General features: G+C 41.7%; 1 protein-coding gene across 8 annotated transcripts in view; it reads left to right on the forward strand.

Moving 5' to 3' along the window:
* The window catches only part of NUP93 (nucleoporin 93), a 78,517-nt gene that overhangs the window by 37,409 nt on the left and 21,742 nt on the right, over positions 1 to 19,366 (forward strand). For 6 of the 8 annotated variants that reach the window (XM_033069821.1, XM_033069825.1, XM_042779631.1 and 3 more), the window contains 3 exons: positions 10,646 to 10,708; positions 12,384 to 12,512; positions 18,954 to 19,028. In XM_033069821.1, coding sequence (XP_032925712.1) covers positions 10,646 to 10,708; positions 12,384 to 12,512; positions 18,954 to 19,028 — 267 coding nt within the window. Of the gene's footprint in view, positions 1 to 338; positions 632 to 1,398; positions 1,631 to 10,645; positions 10,709 to 12,383; positions 12,513 to 18,953; positions 19,029 to 19,366 lie in introns of those variants that run through there. The other 2 variants (XM_033069824.2, XM_033069823.2) reach the window with 2 other exon arrangements.

The following is a 19,366-nucleotide window of genomic DNA, read 5'->3' on the forward strand; positions in this document are numbered from 1 at the left end:
AATCATCTCATGTTATTTAAGAGGGCTGAACTTCAAATTTGCACATTTTCTTGACATTCCAATGTGTATTTGAAAAAAAAAAAACAACAACTTACGTTCTTCACACTACAGTGAATGTAATCTTGTCTCTTTGTCATGTTAGCCATTATCAGCGAAATAAAGTAAATTTAACTTGGGAAAGGTTTCCTTTCCCTGTATGGGTTTTTCTGAGAGACTTCAAGCTGCAGTAGAAATGTTACAGGAACCCCCTTTGTGGAGCTACAGCACTGGGGAAAGCCACCTATGCTGGTTTAGGGTTTGCATCCCGGTGTAAGTTGGTTGTCGCATTTCCAGTGCTGACAGGATTTTGATGTCTGAACCAGGCGTTGTCCCTGCGAGGCAATGAGCGCTCGCTGCCTGCATCGCTTTCTGTCTGAAATGCAGATGGAGGCTGGAAGATGCTGCTTGGCTTTTCTTTTCATGAAGCACAAAGATAACTCCTGCTCCTAAGGAACGTTCAGGAAGGCAGTATGCTGGCTTTCAGCTGTGGGATGGGGGCACGGCAGCCGAAATCTTTCCGCTTGAGTCAGCCTGAGAACAGGGACAGTGTCAGACTCAGTGCTGCCAAGCTCACTGCTTGAATCCAGAGGAGGTAAAGAGAACCAATTTTTTCATTACTGTTTTTTTTTTTTTACCTACAGTTTCAGACTAACTTGGGGGTATTTAACTGTTTCTGCTCATCTGAAATTGTGAAGGAAGAGATGTCAGTCATGTTGGTTTTCAAAAAATCCTGAGAGCATCCCTGTTTGTTACAAACAGGAAGGTTACATGTTCCTAGTCAGGCAAGCAGAAGGATAAAGCACTTAACAAGGGGTGAGAGAGACTGAAGGACTGCAATAAAATTTTTAGAAGTTAATTAGAGGAGGCTGGGTGTTAATGAGTAGCAGGTTTCTTTAATAATTTGCCCCCCTTGCTGGTGATCCATCAGAAATGTCATTTCGGGATAAGGAATACTTTATTGATTGACTGGGATGACTGGCTTTTGGATGTGATCCTGAGAAATGGATTTTCTGCTGCCAGGTTAAGTGGGTTTTTGTGGTTGCCTGTATGTTAATGCTAATGTACAGTTAGTCCAGCAGCAGACACTGCAAGCTTGTCTGTGTGCCTCCTTTATGCCTTTTGCCTTTTTCCAAACTGCTCCCTTATTAGCCAGTGTTTTCTGTGGGGTTCATACAGATACCTCCTGTAACAGGGCTGGACACTCCTCTTTCCTCAGTTGTATCAATTTTTCCTGTGGTGACCATGAATTTCCAGTGGCTGGTTTCTCAGCTTGCACCTTCTCAGGACACTCCTCTCCAGCTCTCGGTACAGGGAATTGAGGTGTGGTCTGCAGTGGCGACTGTGCTTCGTCCCTGCCCCTGCCATGCAGGAACGTGACACGGGCAGAAATTCAGCGTACAGGTTTCATTTGTCACTGTGTTATTCCTCTTAGAGCAGGGAGAATGCATAGCTACTTCTTGAGGAAATGTGGAGTAACCACGATGCTAAAATGGCAGCGAAAGAAATAAGAAAATGGCGTCATCAGTGAAATTGGTTTCAATGGCTTGATTTGAGGACGTCCTGCCTGATGTGAGCATATTTCCAGCAAGAGGTATTACATTACAGCCTTAGTTATGACTGTACAATGAAGGTATTAAATCATTTAAATCTGTAGGCTTTTTCACAGTATTCCCTTAAAAAACATGATACCGGAGAAGCGGGTATAACCACTTATTCTAGCGGATGATCAGAAATTATGTTTGTTTGCATGCTATAAATATTTTTGCTACGGGGTTGCATTGTGGATCTCAAGCCCACTGGAATTATTTTATAATTTAATTTACTTAAATTCCAAAAAAGAGGCAAAGCTTTGAATTTTGTTTTGATTATGGATCTCTTAATGCATTTGCAATTTTTGTAGGCTCGTAGTTTTTAATCGCGATCATAATGCAAGGACTTGTATAGCGCAAGGGAGAGGCTGTAGCCACTCATGGCACTGAACAAAGCCCCACACTAAGGTCATCCTTCTGCATTCAAAAATGTCAAGAAAAACAGGGAGCCATGTATTTGTAAACTTGGCGAATGAGCTCAGGTTTCAGACTGTGTAGTGTGTTCGCTCTGTGCTGATGCCGTTGCTGATGGTGAAATGCTGGTGCCACAGGAGATGGGCTTCCTGCGAGTCCTGCTGCTGGTCCTGCTGGCCTGATCTGTGTGGAGAGATCCCCTCACTCAAGAAGTTGTAATTTCAAGTGAGGTAACACTGTTAAATTACCTTTGTGGCATTTTGGTTTCTTTGTCTTGATTACGAGAAACAGGAACACCATCTGAGGTATTTTCAGTGTAAAGTACCAATGTTAGCCAGTTGGACGAGCTCCTTGAGTAATGTCTCCTACTGCTACAGCTGGCTGGCAAGAGTCTGTCTACCTTCTTTCTAGTTCTCCTTTTTTATGTTTATTCAATTAATAAAACACCAAGATTTTTATATTCCTGATAAAAAAAAATTAAGAAATTAAAGATGGTAATATCTTTCTAGTTCTAGATTTTTTTTTTTTTTTTTCATTGTTGCTCCTCCTGTTCTTTGCATGACCTCTCAGCAGGTTAGGGCTATTTTAGACTTTCTATTTTGTTATTGCACAGATCTCCTTGGCGCTTTGTACCTTGATAGGACCTGGAATTCTTGTTGAACCATTCCCAGTTATATCACAGGGAGAAGGAAAATGAGAGAGGGGAGAAAGACAGGATCACTAGAGAAAGTTTCACTGTTCACACTATTTTTGTGTTGCATTAACAATTGCTGTCAAAAATTATGTGTGCAGTGGAGGCTGGTGGTTGTATGTGAAAGAGAACCTCATTCTAATCAACTTTGCTGCAAAAGTTTGGATTAAAAAATGTATTATCTTAGCCTTATGCCATTAAAGTCTTTGTGATTTTTGGAAAAACCTACTAAACAGCATTCCTATGTGCTGTGCAGCCCAACATGATGTGGCAACGATTTTTAGAAGCTGAGAATAAGAAACTAACTTGTGTAATTGAAGTTTCGTTGGTTTCACTGTGTTGGAGAGGGAAGACAGAACAAATAGTATGGATTGTTACTAATATTTTAATAATTAGGTACGCTGTGTAAGTAGTATATAAATTATATATATTGCAATGGTTGATATATTGTGGTGTTTTTTTAAAGTATCTTAATTCACTCATTTTAATTGCACTTGGATTTATTAAATCTTGGAAATGTCTCTGACATATTTTGTAAAATCTAAAATACACAGGAACACTGCAATGAATTTTCATGTTATGTTAGGAGTTAAGCCCACATGTAAGTACAATCTTAAATAAAATACTGAAATCTCACAGCACATGAACTCACTGAGCATCCTGCATTGGATTAGAAGAAACTAAAATTAAGCAGAGTCATGTTTCTTGCCAGCAGTGATGATCTCCATTTATACAGGGAACAAGCAGTGCCACATAGCAGAGAGTTCGATTTTGGCGCTGCTGAGTGCCTGGCACAAAATTCCTGCAGGAAATCTGAGCAGTGCTATTTTTCTAGACATTTCTAGTATGATAAAGCTGTGCTCCCTGTATGTTTCATGGTAAAACTTGCTTCTATGCACTGCAGAATACCTGTGCTCTCCTTGCCAGCCACATGCTGTGGATGTGCTGTGGAGGGAGGACTGTGGTTGGGTGTGGGGTGTGGCAGTGCCTCTCCGTGCTGGGGATGGTTTGATACGAACTGATGCTCTGATGTGAACCTTCCATGCTTAATGGATGGTGTCCTGGCTGAAGTGAGTGCTAGGAGGTGTTTGTATTTCTTCCCTTTAAGCCTGTGTGTCTGAGGAACACATTTCCACTCTTCACTTGCCAGATTCAAACAGGCCCAGCAAAAGTCAAAGAGCGTGCACCATCTGCCCCTGCTTATGTTAGAGCTGATCCGTGATTTTCCCAAGGAATGTTCCTTTCGGCAGTTTGAGTTTCTCCTGTCACGGCTAGAAGGAATAATGATATTTATCCAACACGGCAAAATCCAATGTTCCTGGATACCATCTTAAGATTACTGTGAAAACTGCATGAGTTTCACAGATCAAACAGTCTAAACCAGTAAAATGATACAGAAAAGAACACCAGATCTTTGCATTGCGGGCACTAACCTGCGGCAGAGAGCTCTTTGTAAACATTTGCTTAAGGCTCGCTCTGTAACACAGATTAAAGACTGTGCTTGAACCTGGCACTGCATCAGCGCGTGCCGATGGCAGCACAGGGGAGACCTGTTCCTCCCCAGCGCTTGTCTCTGGGAAAGGGGCTGCTGTGCATCCTCCATGGTGCACACAGCCCCAGGGAGAGCCTTGTGGGCAGCTGGAGGTGCCCCTCTTGTTCTGCACTGTGCGTGGGCTCCAGCCTGGGGTGCATCAGCTCTGCTGCTGCTAGGGTGAGGCCCAGGTTGCTGCTCCTCCATCATGAAAGGAAGACAGTATTGCAGCTCTGCAAAATTTGATTTTGCTGGAGCAGGAAGCCACTTAAAAAACCCTGAAGTAATCTTTAAAATTGCTACTAGTCATGCAAGGAAGCAGAGATGAAGCCAGGCTTTGTATATTTTAATGACTTACTGCCACTCAAATGCTATTGGATTGCAGGGTGGGGAAGAACTCTGCTAGCTTGACTCTCAAACCAGCTGAGTGTGAGTATTGACTGCAAGTGTGTAGCACATTCACAGTGCATGGGGGGATGTGATTTGACCCGTGTGAAGACAGGCACCAGAGAAGAAGATCTTCCCCAAGCCCAGTGCTTGGCTGTATTAGCAGAGTTTTGTGTTCCAGCTATTGCTATGTGCTTTTCCCTTTTCAGCTTCAACATGGCTGTTGCTTTGAAAGTCTCTGATCAACGGACTCTTAAGTCTCCAAAACCTTCTGGTTTTTCCCTGCTTCTCCTGTTCAGTCAACAGGGAATTAAAAATGTTTTAATTTCCCACTCTAAACATGATGGTGAGGAAGTTGAGATGTATTTGTAGTTTGACAACTACAGCTGTCTTAGGCTAGGGAAATTTGTATTGCTGAATCCTTAAACTAAACAATGTATACAGCTATGGGATGAGACTCCTCAGATGGTCCTTTCCAGTGGACCTGTTTGTCTGTGTACAGTGATATGTTCCTTGCCTCTCATGCAGCTTTGAAGTGATACTGACTGGTGAATCACCCTTCTTTTGGGTTGTCTTCCTCTGTGCCCTCAGTCTGTTTTGACCCCATAGCAGTTTTGCTATCTGAAGCTCTCCAAGGTGGAAGCCAATTTCACAAATGCTCTTGGCTCGTTGTGCTTAGTCGCTGATCTTTGGGATCTGCCTTGCTGCTTTGAAGGGCACAGTATTGCACAGGCCAGGGTGTGTATTGAAGCTGCTTCTCTGTATGGCTTTAGCCCAAAAGACCTGATGTTTTCTGATAAACAAATCATGAGAGACCTATGGAAGCTTCCAAGACCCGCAGGTGTCACACATATAAAGGGAAGAGTGTATAGACTGAAATACTGCCCCTGCTACGCTACTGTGTCCCCATCCTCAGGAACACAATAGTTGGCCATGGCTCTTCACCCTTTGCCCTATCTATTTAAAACCAGCCAACAAGCACTGATGCTTGTGTCAGCACAAACAACAATTTAGATTTTAAAAGTGCCAGGTATTTTTGCTTTATTTTCTGTTTCTAGAGAGAGCATGGCCAGGAGGGTTGTGCCAGGGTTTACCACCTCAGGAGTAGGCTCAGATGTGTCCGTGTTTTCAATAGGATTGTATTTAGCAAATTGTTTCTTAGAGTTGCTAGTAGAAGTAATAAATTCAGGTGCTTCACCTGGAGTTGCCAAGTAGTGTTTTTTGTTAACTGTCCCTGATGGATTCACTGAAATCTACTGGAAATCCAGCACTTGGAAATATTTTAATCAAAGAGCAATTGACTTGAAATGGTCCCAGATTGTTCATTTCATTTTCTTCTTTTTTCTGTGCCAGTGAAAAAGTACCCATTGCTGTCAACGTCCAAAGCCTCACTATACTATTTGGCAACACTCTCCTTGTCTTGACAGCTTGAATACTAAGATCAAGTATTAGAAGTATGGCCTGGCTGATGAAAGTAATTAAGAGACTTCTCTCAGCCAGGAGAGTTTACTAACCTCATTTACTGCAGTAAATGGAAGAGACTTTGAGTCTCCTGTCAAAAAAGGACCATTGGTGTGTGCACGTGTGCCCTTTTGTACTGATAATGAACTACTGGAACACTGTCTTGCTGGAATTCAGGCTGGAGCAAGGCAGGTGCTGGTTGCTGTCAAACCAGCCTGTGTTAGTGGTTGTCTGAGATGAGAGGCAGTAGTGGAGTAAGCACAGGCTGCCAGCAGTCCTGTCCTTCCCTTCCAATGTGGGCCCACTTCTACAAACCATCATCGAGTGAGGCTGGATTTCAGCAAAAAGGAGAGACTGTGAGATCACCAAGGTATAGGAGATCCAAGAGGATCTGGAATGTGCTTAGGAAAGGTGCTGAGAGTCAGTAGACATGTAAGTGTAAGTGAGACTAACTGAGAAGCGGGAGCCTGAAGGTGTGAGAGTGGGTGTGTTTCTATGCCTGTGTCCCTGTTTTGCAAACACCATCGCATCGGATATTGTACAAATGGTGTGTGGGAAACGTTCAGTGGTGAGTGGTGCAGAGAACTGGTGATGCAGAAGAGTTACGCTGCTTCCCTTCCAAACTAGATGCAGGAAGGATGTGTGGGAGTCAGACAGTAACAGAGAGGAAAATCAAAAACCACTCACTAAAGCAGGGCAGAGTGATGTGACATTAAGGCTCTGTGGGCTTTTTGCATAAACCTGCCTTGGGGAAGTAAGATTTTCATTTTCAAGCAAAATCCAGGCTACACTGGGGTCCCTTGCATTGGCAGAGCTTGTGCATGGAGAGCTGCAAGGTGTGGTTTTCACCTCTGAGATTATAGCAATACTCATGTTGGCTGTTCCTGTCTTTGCCATCTGCCTCTGCGAAATAGCCTTTTGTCTCCTAACAATAATCTCTGTTCTCCTCCCGCTTTTCTCGTTGGATGCTGAATGTGAAGCAGTGTCTTACTCGTTGTACATCAGCAGCATCTCCCCCGGGAGGGCGGCTCCTGCTTTGTGGGTCGCGCTCTCCCGGTGCGTGCTGAGCGCTGCACCTCCGCATCCTTGTGACAGCCTGCCAGCGTTCGTGGCAAAGTCAAACCTTGCCTCTGGGATTGCGGAAAGCTTCCAGGGCAGATGTATCTGGTGAGCACAACCAGCACTGTTCACAGCCCAGCCTTCTTCAGAGACACGTGAACCCTGGAAGTTGTGACCTGGGATTTCTGAGGACAAAAATTCTCCAGTGTGAAGTGCATCTCTGCCATCTTTCTACCCATCCTTGTTCCGGGGCTCTGCTTTTTCATTTGTGTGCATTTATGTATGTCCGTGAAATCATGCCTGGCGATCAAAGTGTGGTGCACCACTAGGTGGCAATGCGATAAATCCAGGGAATCCAGCAGCCAGCTGGACACACCTCACTTTATTAAAGGGTGAAATTCTGGCCACCAGAGCCTGGAGTGACACCCCGAGGAGCTCTTATTTGGCCTAAGTCGGAGCAGCTGACACAAGCAGTAACAGGAACTCCAGCAGCAGTTATTGGAACTCCCTCTTCTGAGGTTTAACAATTAGTCTGTAATTAACTGAAGCAGAAATTGTCATAATGTTTAGCACAAGACATAGGGCAACCTTTTAAAAATGTATTTCTCCTTAGTGAGGCATTACAGATGTTATTTGGAATGTGTGAGGATTTTATTTTTCTAAAGAAGTAGTTTTTGAGATTGAAAAAGACGATTATCATCCTCTAATTGGCATTTGGTGTAATGTGATTCCTTAAACGGATGTAGTAGAACTCTCTGGGAGCTGGGCGGTTTCATTAAGATACTCAGCCTGGATTTACTGACATCGAGGGAAGTTCAAGCACATCTTAAATTACTCTGTTGATTGCTATCATTGCTGTGTACATTTCTAGGCAGGTACCTGCTAGGGCACACATCCCTGAAAGGGAAGAGGAAAGACCAAGGGCAGGAAAGGTAGGACTTGTATCTCTTGGGGTTTTCAGGAGTCCTGCGCTCACAGAGGGAGCCAGGCATCCAGGACCTCTGCAAGCTCACACCCTCCATCACATCTCCATAGCTTTAGGTGTGCAACTTGAAGACACTGGGCTGGTTTTGCTTGTGAAATTAGCAGTGTTGTTAGAATACTGTTCTCTGCAGCATCAGATCTCTGCCATCAGAAACGCGTCTGTCTCTTCTGCTCACGCACTGGTGTGTGCTCTGAAGGTCTAGAAGCATTGCTTGCTTTAATTCCAGGTAATTTTCCTCCATTTTAGGTTGGAGATGGGGGGAAAAAAAAAAAGAAACCCAGAAAATTCGTTGCCCTGCCAGAGTTCTTCTATGCAGGCAGGGACAAGCCTTACAAGGCACGTCTCCATCCCTCTCCTGCCCAGAGCCGAGGCTGGGTCTTGGCCCAGTTAGGTGACTGCGGCAGCGCTTGTCTCAGTGACAGCTGCTGTAAGAGTTGGTCCCCAGACGTGTGCAAGGATCTGGATTTAGCTTCCATGTTTCAGGTTGTTACTGTGATTCCTCTGTGGGCATTGTCTAAAAATAAAGCAGGCCCTGTCGACTGGTGAAATGAAGAATAGGCTGGGTAGCAGTGACCGCTCTGTCCCGTGTGTAATTCAAGGGCTGTTTCTGCGGAGCTGCACCACACGTCTTTGGTGGATGGCGGCTTGTTCTCTCTCTGGTGTACAGAAAGGGGTCACCTTCTTATTTCTAGCTGAAGGGGGTCACAGCCTGTCCCATGTACCTCAAATTCTTGTTCTACATATTTCAGAAGGAGAGAGTGCAATGCCCTTTATTTCACATGCTGGTGCTGGGGAGCAGGAAACGTGCAGCACACCTATGTGACAGTGTCGTGCTAGATTGCTTCAGAATGGGGAGATTTCAATTACTCCTTACCTTCCAGAGCTAAGTATCACTCTGTGATACTTGTGGTTGTATTTATTACTGCTGCAGGGCAGTTTCTCAGACCTACCATAAATATATTTTTCCAAAAGCCCAAATCTCCGTGTGTCAAAACCAGGAATTCTTTACAGGAAGATGGGGAGACTAAAAGGCACAAAATTGTCCTGATTCCTGATAAATTCAGTTGGACACTGCTGCAATTGTGTTTTGTCTTTATAAAGGGATAAAGCATGGTCTACTGAGTTCCCTCTCTCTGGGTTTGTTAGCAGCTTTTGGTTTTAGAGCTGTGGAGTAAGTGTATAGACTTTTAAGATATCAGCACTTAATGGAGTTGATAATTTATAGCTGATTACTTTAGAGGGATACAAAAGCTTCTTTTTCTTTTTTATGACCTGAATAATGATTAAGTTGACGTCTGAGCATGCAAATCAGCTTGGTTTATTTAACTGGTGATGTAACAGTGAAAATTCAAAATAAGATTATGCATGTTAAAATGTGATAAACGTATCCTGATTGTTGTCTGTGTGTGTTACTGAAGTTTACCTCACAGCTACTTGTTTAAAGTTAAAACCTTATTTTATATTTCCTAGTATAGGTCATAAAATAACCTTTAGGATAAGGTGCTAACAGCTCATCTAAATCAGTTTGTTCACACACACCTGACCTCTTTGAGATTTACTCATATACTGAGAATTAAAAATGCAATACTTCCTCTTTACCCACTCTGGCAGTATTCATGGAGAGAAGCTGTGTGGTAAACTTTTTCTGTATGCTTTCCAACTGTTTAGTTATTTCCATCCTTCCTCAACTGACTATTTTTAAGGCACTTTTTCACAGTTGTATCGGTCCTCCAAGAGCTCCACTTCTGCCTGAAGCTGCCAAGTCAAATCCTGTTTAATTTTTTTCAGCATACTCAAGTCCAACAATCTTATCTTGGCTTATTGCTCCTACCAGCCTTCATCCCAGCTCCCTCAAATGGAGAGCAAGAATGTTGGGGCCTTAGTTGTACTGCACGTTTGTGAAAGGCTTCAGTCTTGTGAAGACAGAGATGAGAAAGTACAAGGATGTAACAATCAAGAAGTCAGGCAATGTGCCGAGTGACAGCAAGGCAGGATGTGAGATTAGAGGACAGCCACGAGAAAGTACAGTGCTTTCTCGTGATTAGCAACAATGTACCAAGTGTAATGAGAGCAAGGCCGTGTGCTCTGTATGGCATGATAGTGCTTCTCTATAAATGTACACAGACAAAGCAATAAAATGGATTAGACCTGCATCACATTGATGTGTGTGTCTTTTCTCATCTTGCCACGATGACTCCAACCCTGGTGGGCTCCGACACAAGAAGAAGCAGATGCTGGGACATAGAGATAAAAGAGAACAGGAGCAGGACATTTCACTAGGATTTAATGCATTTTCACATTGCTATGGATGATGGGCATCTTACTGTACCTTTGGTGCAGTAAAGTGACCTTTAAACTTCTTGGAACTGGACTGCAGAGAGAGCTCTGAGCACTTCTCAGAGCTGGAATAGCTGAGTACTGCAGTATGTATCTGATGTTAGTGCAAGGCTGAATTTTATGGCTGAAGTTCTGTTTCTCCTTTTCTGCAGGGATTCCTGAAGAATGAAAAAGATAATGCATTGCTGTCTGCCATTGAAGAGTCTAGGAGGAGGGTAAGTTGGAAGAAAGCACCATTGTTTTTGCCTAAAAGCAAAAACAGGAGAGGTTTGCAGAGTCCTGTTTTCTTCCTTTGAAAGGAATCAGTACTTAGTCTGTAAGAAAAAGACAGTTTCCTCTTCCCCTTTTCATCTCCTGTATCTTCACCTCTGAACAAATAGTTGTTTTGAATATCATCTGAGCAGCAACTTGTTTTCTGATAAGAGATTCATCTAACCCTGTTTCTGAATCTGTTTGTGCTTTTGATACCAGTCATGTTCTGGGACAGTGATTTTCACAACTGAATTATGCAGCATAGAAAAATGCTTCCTGTTGTTTGTCTTAAGCTCCTTCTTGGAAATGTCATTCCATACTTCCTAGTACTCGTTTTATGATTGTTTCCCTCCATGTGTACTGGGGGCATCAGGTTTAGAACTGAACCTTCAAATGATAAGAAACAGTACATAAGCATTACTAAATTATTTCAATTCTATAAAATTATGCTGTAACTATTGAAGCATATTTAAAACCTGTTGAAATTATTATAGTGAATGTACGGGGAAGACCTGTATACTGCTGTGAAAATAAAAAGTGAATTTTATAATGCAACAAAGAAACAAAAATCTTAAGCCCTAGTTGCATGTGTGCACTGTAATGAAATGTTTGCCAAATATCACTGTGTCTTATCAACTCATTTATTCTGAGGAATGTTTTGCTCATTAATTGACAATATCCTAACAGTGAACTGCAATGAAATGAAAAACTTAGCCAACCAAGACATTTAGTTATGCATGTTCAGCACGGAGCTGTGTGAAAAGGAAAGAAGTAGAAGACACAATAGAGCTTATTCTCTATTTAGAATTAGTGGAAATTGTCCTATTTCCTGTCCTGGTATACCTGAGGCTGTTAGTCTCACCCCAACAACAACAGAAAAGGTAGTGAAGCATCTTCTCTATCCTAATGCTATTAGCAAAATAAGGGAATATTTCCCTTACTGAGGGAAAAGCTGTTCCCTCCCATATGTTCCCCAATTGGATCTGAAGACAGTGTAGCACAGCAGCCGTTTTAAAGGTAAAGGTTATTTTTTCTTGGAATATGATTTTACTGTGTGCTTTCCCAAGTTATATTCCTGATGAGACTTCCCTTTATATTTTGATTTTTATTTTATCCTATTTCCTTTTTAAAAGAAAAATACACCGGTAAAAACCTGAAAATTATTATGGGCAATAAACACATCTTTGTTAAGAGTGCAGCAAGTTAGACCTTTGTAGCCTCCAGGGAGGTGAGAAGCTGGTAGTCATTAGAGAAGGTAAATCTCAACAAACCACATATCAGTAATGAACCTGGATATTGTGTGTGTGCTGCTAAGTTAAAGAAGGAAGCCTGCTGATTTTCAGCCTGCTTAGATTCCTGTGCTGCCATGCCATGGAAGTGACATAGTTTCCCTCTTTTACCAGCTGGGGGTATGTGAGAGTTGTCTTAACTCCACATACACCTACTTTCTGAATCCCCTTGTACCTGAACAGAAAGCCTGTTAAAATAATATGCTGCACACTATTAGCTCTTGAGGACTGACCTGGTTGATTTATGTAGTTGCTATTTTCTGTTTCATTTTTGGGCCTGTCTATTAATAGCAGAGTTAGCCTGGGGGGTGTTTCTGTATGTTCCTTAGCTCTTGTTCTTCACCAACAGACTTTTGCCATGGCTGAGGAGTATCACCGAGAGTCAATGCTGGTTGAATGGGAACAGGTTAAACAAAGGATTCTTCATTCTCTGCTTGCATCAGGGGAAGATGCTCTTGATTTCACCCAGGAAAATGAGGTAACTCTGTCTTTCTAAATGCTGTGCACAGTCACGCGCTGCACTGTACACAGCTGCCATTCCAGCACTGCTGAAACCACCTCTGAAATATTCTGCAACTGTAACTCTGTGAAAATGAGAAATATAAAATCCTTATTTAATTCTGGAAGGGCTCTGACTAGCAGAATGCATTGTCTAGCAGAATATCAAACCTTTGTGATTGATTCTATTTGTGGTTGATGGGTACAGGCAATGGAGCTGCTGTTGCTGAAGCTGTTTTGAGGAGCATATGTGCTGGCTGGAAACTTAGTCACAAACACATGCTAGGCCAATATACCCAGGGGACAGAAAACACACTGGGGGCTTCAGGAAACCTTTGTGATGTGGCACCAGGGACTTTCTCAGGTGCAATTGTGCTTACACATAGGTCTTAAAGTGTCTCTTCCCCTGTGGGCTAGCCTGGATGTATGGCTTTTCTTAGGAGGCTGATGAAGTCTCTCAGGTTTCTTGGCAAAACCAAATGAATAAACACAAAAAAGCCCTTTCCTTTCTATCTTATTGTCTCATGCAGAGCAAATGAGAATTTTGTGCTGCTCAGACCTCTACTGTTTGGGTTAATCCAGCAGTGACAAAATCCTTTGGGCAAGGCTGACCCTGTGTTTAACGAAAGAAGATATTGACTATCATCTTAAAACATTCCTTATCTTCTGTTACAGTTTAAACCTTTACAGTTTATTCTCTTAAAGAAAATATTTCAGTTAAATAAGTAGAGCAAAACTGAGTTACGTGCAAGGTGTTGGGAACTCAGCTCCTCTGAGCTGAAAGCACCAGACAGCAGCTGTGATCCCTGGAGCACAGAGTTACATCACAGCTACTACACAGTGCTCCATGAAAATGCTCACCTTGAGAGGAGAAGGGGATAGGGAATGGGGGGAGATGGAAGTTGCTGTGACTTCAGGCTGAAAAAGAGACACATTTTTATAGCCACGTTCTCCATCCATGACAATGAATTCTTGTTCATTGGGATGACCTGCAAGTATACTAAAATAAAAAAAGCCCTTGGTGCTAATGGGATATGACCTGTATAGGGATTTGGAAATAATTAAAATTGTTAATGAAATGTCCCTTTCTGATTACTGTTCTTTTAAATATAGGTTAATCCCAATTAGCATACCTCTTTTTATAGAGGCTGTCTTCCCCAGAAAATATTTTACTGATTTAGTGGGACTTCTCAAAGGTTGTCCAGCTTTCCAATATTAGAAATGCTAAATAATGCAGACTGAATTAATTTAAAACTAGGAACAGCTATGCCATTATTTTAGGATGTGAATCTGAACACTTGGCAGTTTGACTGATAGCTTCTAACATCTTTGTGTGCTAGTTACTGGTATGGGGTTTTCCTTTTGGAGTGTGGATGTTAACTGCTAGCAGAAGTAATCTAATAACCTGCTCTGAACAGGTAAAACCCCTATTCTGGTGTTTTATTGTCAAATGGATGCTACCCCCAGTCCGTGGCACTTGAGATTCCAAGCATCAAATCGGTGAGGGAGGAGGGGAGAACTCAGCTCCTAATGTTTTTGGTGAATGAGTTTAAAGACTCAATGTACACTATCACTCAGTAATACTGCATTCTGTTTCAAAGCTTTCATAGTAGCAGTATGTCATTTCAAGAGCATTTAAAATCCTTGATATATTCTAGTCTTAGCCTCAAGAAGTCAAAGGTCTGAGAGGTTTGAAGTGCATCTACTGTGTTAAAAGCCTGTTATCTAACCTCCCCACAGTAGGTTGTTCTTCTAAAGCCTTGTTCCAGTCAAATAAGTTTTTTGTGTGTATGTGGCACAAACAGACACAGCCTGTAGAATATAGTAGAGGTTTAATTGATATCCTCTGGAGATGAAGGATCAGCTGAAAAGGCAGAGATCCAGACGCAGCAGGGGGCCGGTCTGCCTGCGAGCCAATTCTCAAGCTTTGGGCGAGCTAATTTGGGCAGAGTGAAATACCAACACATTATTCATGGAAATAAGACCAATTAAAAAGCAAAACTCACAATTCAAAGGACCTAGAGCAGGACTTGCCATTAAGGTTTTCTGTTCCCCCTTGTCCTCCAGCCTGGCCACCTTCTTGTCAGGGAAAACCAGAGCTGATAAAAAGGTGCTTCTTCTGGGGCTGGAAATGCAAGAAAGCCCAAGTTTTGCCTTCAAGGTATCAAACATCTATGTTTGATATGAAGGTGTGTGTTATGACTGTTGTGCCATGAGGTACCAAGGCATTTCCTTTGTCCTTTTCCAAGTTTTTACTTTTGTCAGGTTTTTCTTTCTTCCACCCTTGCTGTAAGCTCTTGCACTCCTGCTGTCAAGCAGCACACTCCTGCAGTGATAGACACTGACACCTCTTGGTTTCTGTTATGCCCCTCTGTGTCTTCATACCCCTTAAATCCCAAGCACTGCAAGATGCTTTCCACTCCACCACAGTGTGTTTTGATGGGGTTTCTCCAGCTTGGTATCCTGCCTAGATATTCACTGTGTCTACTGGCCAAGCCATTTGGAGTGCTGACAAAATGTCTGCCCAGACTTCTGCTAAGGAATGTGCATATGCATATGAGGGTGATGAATAATGCATCTTTACATGCACGGGGTTTGGTGTGCAAGTGAGGCTGAATGCTTGGCTGAGTGCAAATGAAGGAGTACTCCTTTGAAAAGCAGCATATTGAGGCTAAGTGAATTTAAAATATAAAAATGTGATGGCAGTGCAGCTAAACTGCAGCTTTGAGAAATGGATAACATTCAGAATAAATATTACAGTTCTGAATAATGTTTTGGAAAGACCAACATTCAGGGCAGGGAAAAACAAAGGTGGTTGAGAAAAACAACACAAGCCATTTAAGAATGTCAGACTAGAGATAGAGAGAGATTTTTATGTGTGCACTTCTGCAATCCTTTGTGCTTTCTCCACTTTTCTGCTTTTCCTTTTGCTGCCCCAGTTAAACTTCAGAGCCTGACCTGAAACACAGTTCTTCTCATATGCTCCTAGCTGCTGTTTTGAACACATCTTTCATTATCTTTTTTTTTGCTTGAAACTTGGGAAGTCCTGATTTGTCAATAAAGGATATCGTCCCGCCTCCCCACTTTCCCCCTGTTAATTTGTAGGGGGTGTCTCTCCTTCCTGGGAAGGATTGCCTGCACAATCCATTTCTGCAGTTCAGGAGTAGTAGTGGAAATGGCCTTCCTCATGCTGACTCACTGCTTTAGTTTTCCTTTTGAACTTTCCTTTTAGCATAGCCGTGAGATAGCTCAGTGAGCTAGTGCTTTTTTGTACTTTAATAATTCAAAGCTGAAGCCAGAATGCATGCATGAGATGGGAAAAATAGGAAATAAGCTTGCTTCCATGATTCTTTTTCCATAGGAAAGAAAAGTTTAAGAAAATTAGGACTAAACTTCCTGATTTTTTTTTTTCCTGAAGTACCATGTCAGTGGAATTTAAAGAATTTAATTTCGGTGTGGCAGTTCTCAGCTGTGGCAGATAGTTAAGAAGTGTTTCTTAAAGCATAATGGTTAGAGCAAAACTAAAATTGGAGAAAGGAAAACTCAACCCCAGAGCAGTTATTTCTTAGTTTCAGGCGTGCACTTTTGAATTCAGATTCTTACCTGAATTGGTTTGAACCCAGCAGTCACACACCACTCTCTGGAGTGGCAGCCACGTGGGTGCTCTTTGGTGCTGCAAAGCAGAAAAAGGAACAGATTCACCAAACAAAGCCCCAGTCCCTGTGTGCCTGGTGCTTGGGCACTGCCTGGAAGTGACACTAAGTCACTCTGTACTAGTCTTCACTTGCTTCAGGAGATGAAACCTCATCGGTAATTAATGACAACGTCCATAATTTAGCATTACTTTAAATAACTCTGCATTTTATCTGGCTCGGCACAGGGAAAGGCTGCAAAGCGCTATTTCTGCCATGGTGTCTGTTTCCCAGGAAACCTGCTTTAACAGCTTCTTTGTTCTTCAGAAAAAAGAATTTGTCGGGTTTTAGGTGGGTTTAAAGGAATTTGTGTCAGATGATTTGGCACTGAAAGAAAAATGCAGATGCTTCTGAGTATCAGTACCCACTAAGAGGCACTGGGAAGAATATTATTAGTGTGAGTTCAGTTTCAGAAAGAAAAAGTGAAATTGCTTTTGGGTTTTTTGTAAGACGTTTTTGTAAAGCCTAAGTCTAAATGCACCCGCCTGATTTTTGTAATCAGGTTAAGCATTATTTAAATAGCATTATTAATGAGAAATTAATGCAGTAATAAACTAATTTCAACCATTTTGAAAGATTGTCCAGGTTCATTCTTGGTACCTTCATGCATTTATATTTCATTATATTAGGGACAAACACTGGTGAGTATTTTTTATTCCATAATTGACTGTTTTATGCTGTGCAGAAAGCTGTAACCACAGATATCATAAAGCTCTTATTCCCTGATAGAGGTCAGTGCCCTTATCTTCATGTATAAATTCTTAGCCAATGCAGAACAGTTTCTTGGCCGTTGTAATTGTGTAACTTTTTTTTGTTTTTAAATTTTAACTTGTGAACACTTTACTGACCAAAACTGCTGGACTGGGACAGTGAGTAGTAGTAGTCTTTGTAAGGACACACACTCATGAGTGTAAGAGAGGGCTTACACAGTAGAAGATACTCCAGGTTAAACTAATACCGAAATAAAATTTGTTGGGGAATGACTGGGAGAATATTCAGTTACTGATCAGTAACATGTCTGGAAGTTCATATATGTTTGTATTATTTCATTTTGAAGTTGGGATACAGTTTCCAAAAAAAAGTGGGATTTTTTTGAAGACTGCCAGTATTTCATCCTCATTTGAAACAAGAAACTGAATGATGGCACCATCTGGAGTAAAGCTATCCATTTCTGGATCTCTTCCTGAAATCAATACAAGCCAGGTCATGGCAGGAATATTGCTTCTGCAATGCTGCAGTCTGACAGGTGTCAGCAAAGCTGAACTCTAAAGCTGATTAAACTGGAAGTGAAAACAATGATTTTCCTCTTGCATTTTGGCTTTAAGTTGTTTGTACAGGCAGCAAGTTGGTCATATTTAAGTGAAATCTTCCAGGCAAGACTAGAGCATGTCCTTAAGCAGTCTTTGGAGGTGATCCTGTCTGCACTGTAAAGTACTGACATTCTGGGTAACAGTGTGAGCAGCAGTAAAGCTGTTTGACAGTATTGCTTAGGTGCACTGTAACTGCTAATGAGGATGTGCAGCCAGTTGTAACTGACTTTGATGGTAAAAAGCTTAATTTTTAAACTCTGCAGATGTACCTGCCCTTTCTCGGAAAAAATTACTGATTCCAGTTTAGATGAATATCCATGGCCTTGAGTTATATGGTAACAAGCCTGAAAACTTTGCTTTGCTGAAAGCTTGTCTGTTCCTTTTTGCTTGCCCCAGCTATGTCAGTTGGCTTCATAATAAATATTATAATTCTATACTGAGCTTGTCTTGCTTTGATCTTCAGACCAGCATGGCTTCTGAAGCAGCTGATATTAAAGGACTGTTTACCTCAAAGGGATCTGTCTTTAAAATGATTGTACTTTATTTTTCAAACTCAAGACTTGCAATGCTGATGCTGAAATGAAGAATTACATTCTTTTAGAAAATAGGAAATGGCAGAGAAAATTAGGAGTATTCTTTCCTCCGGAGTATTGAACATCTGTGTTCAGTGGTTGCTGTGCTGAGAACATACCTGTGCCTTGTAGTGAATACTTAAAATCTCTTTATGCAGCATTATACTCTTATGGCATGTTGTGTTATGAGTTTTATAAGAGTGTGAATTTTGAATGCCATGATTCCATTGGCTGTCTCTCCCTGCTCTACACTCAAAATATCTCAATCTTGGCATAATCTCTGTGGGTAAAAAGACTATTTTTTCCAGGTCAGGATATTGCCAGCATGCTTCCTCTCTTGCAGCAGACCAGCAGTGGTGCACTTTCCAGCACACAATTTAATGCCGCAGTCCTATTTTATGTCTCTATCATGATACTGGGACAAAACTGGAGTATCAGATCTGCCAGACTGGATCTGTTTGAGCTCATCCATTGCATTCTATGTCCTTGCTGTGATGGAGCTTTGGAGCAGATGCCTCACAGCGTGACACTGACAAGAAGCAACCTTTCAGGAAACAAAAGCAAAGATTTAAAATTATAAGGTGCTACCGAGAGACACTGATGTCCTAATTCTAGAGAGCTAATGGTTGGTTTGTGCGCTGAATAAGGAGGATTTCTGTCACTTTAGAAAGTTTAAGCTGTGTTGTGAAGATAATGGGGTATTGCAGTGAGACTGCATTTTTCTCTGTAGATGATTCTTCTGTCAGGAGCACAGTTTTGCTGCTGTTCTTTAGGAGCAGATGTATTGGTAAAATGCATTGTGGTGATTGTGTACTTCATACCTTCCTATATGCTTCTCATTAAACAGCCCAGCTATGTTGGTGAGGTGGGACCTCCAGGTCGCAGCTCTTTGGACAGTGTGGAGATGGCATATGCTCGTCAGGTGAGTGGAGGTGAAAAAACTTCATTAAACACTGTGTTCTACACAGAGAGACAGGGGAAAATAAAGATTGGAGCTTAGTGTAAAAGAAGATATGGTAGGTAAAACATAAAAATATCTGCCTTGAGATAAAATCCCATTGACAAATACATAAATCTTGATATTTTTAAGAAACATACTCACCTGTTTGCTGTAGGATATTTTTTTGTCAAAAAGAGATTCTGAGCACCATATATGACTGTTGAAGGCATTTATGCTTGTAAAATAAACTGAAATTCTTCTACGTTTTCAAAAGCAGTAATTTTTTAGGATTTGTGTCAATGCGTAATTGTTAACAAATG

This window comes from Catharus ustulatus, chromosome 11 (genome assembly GCF_009819885.2).
Source record: "Catharus ustulatus isolate bCatUst1 chromosome 11, bCatUst1.pri.v2, whole genome shotgun sequence".
In the NCBI taxonomy this organism is placed as follows: Eukaryota; Metazoa; Chordata; class Aves; order Passeriformes; family Turdidae; genus Catharus; species Catharus ustulatus.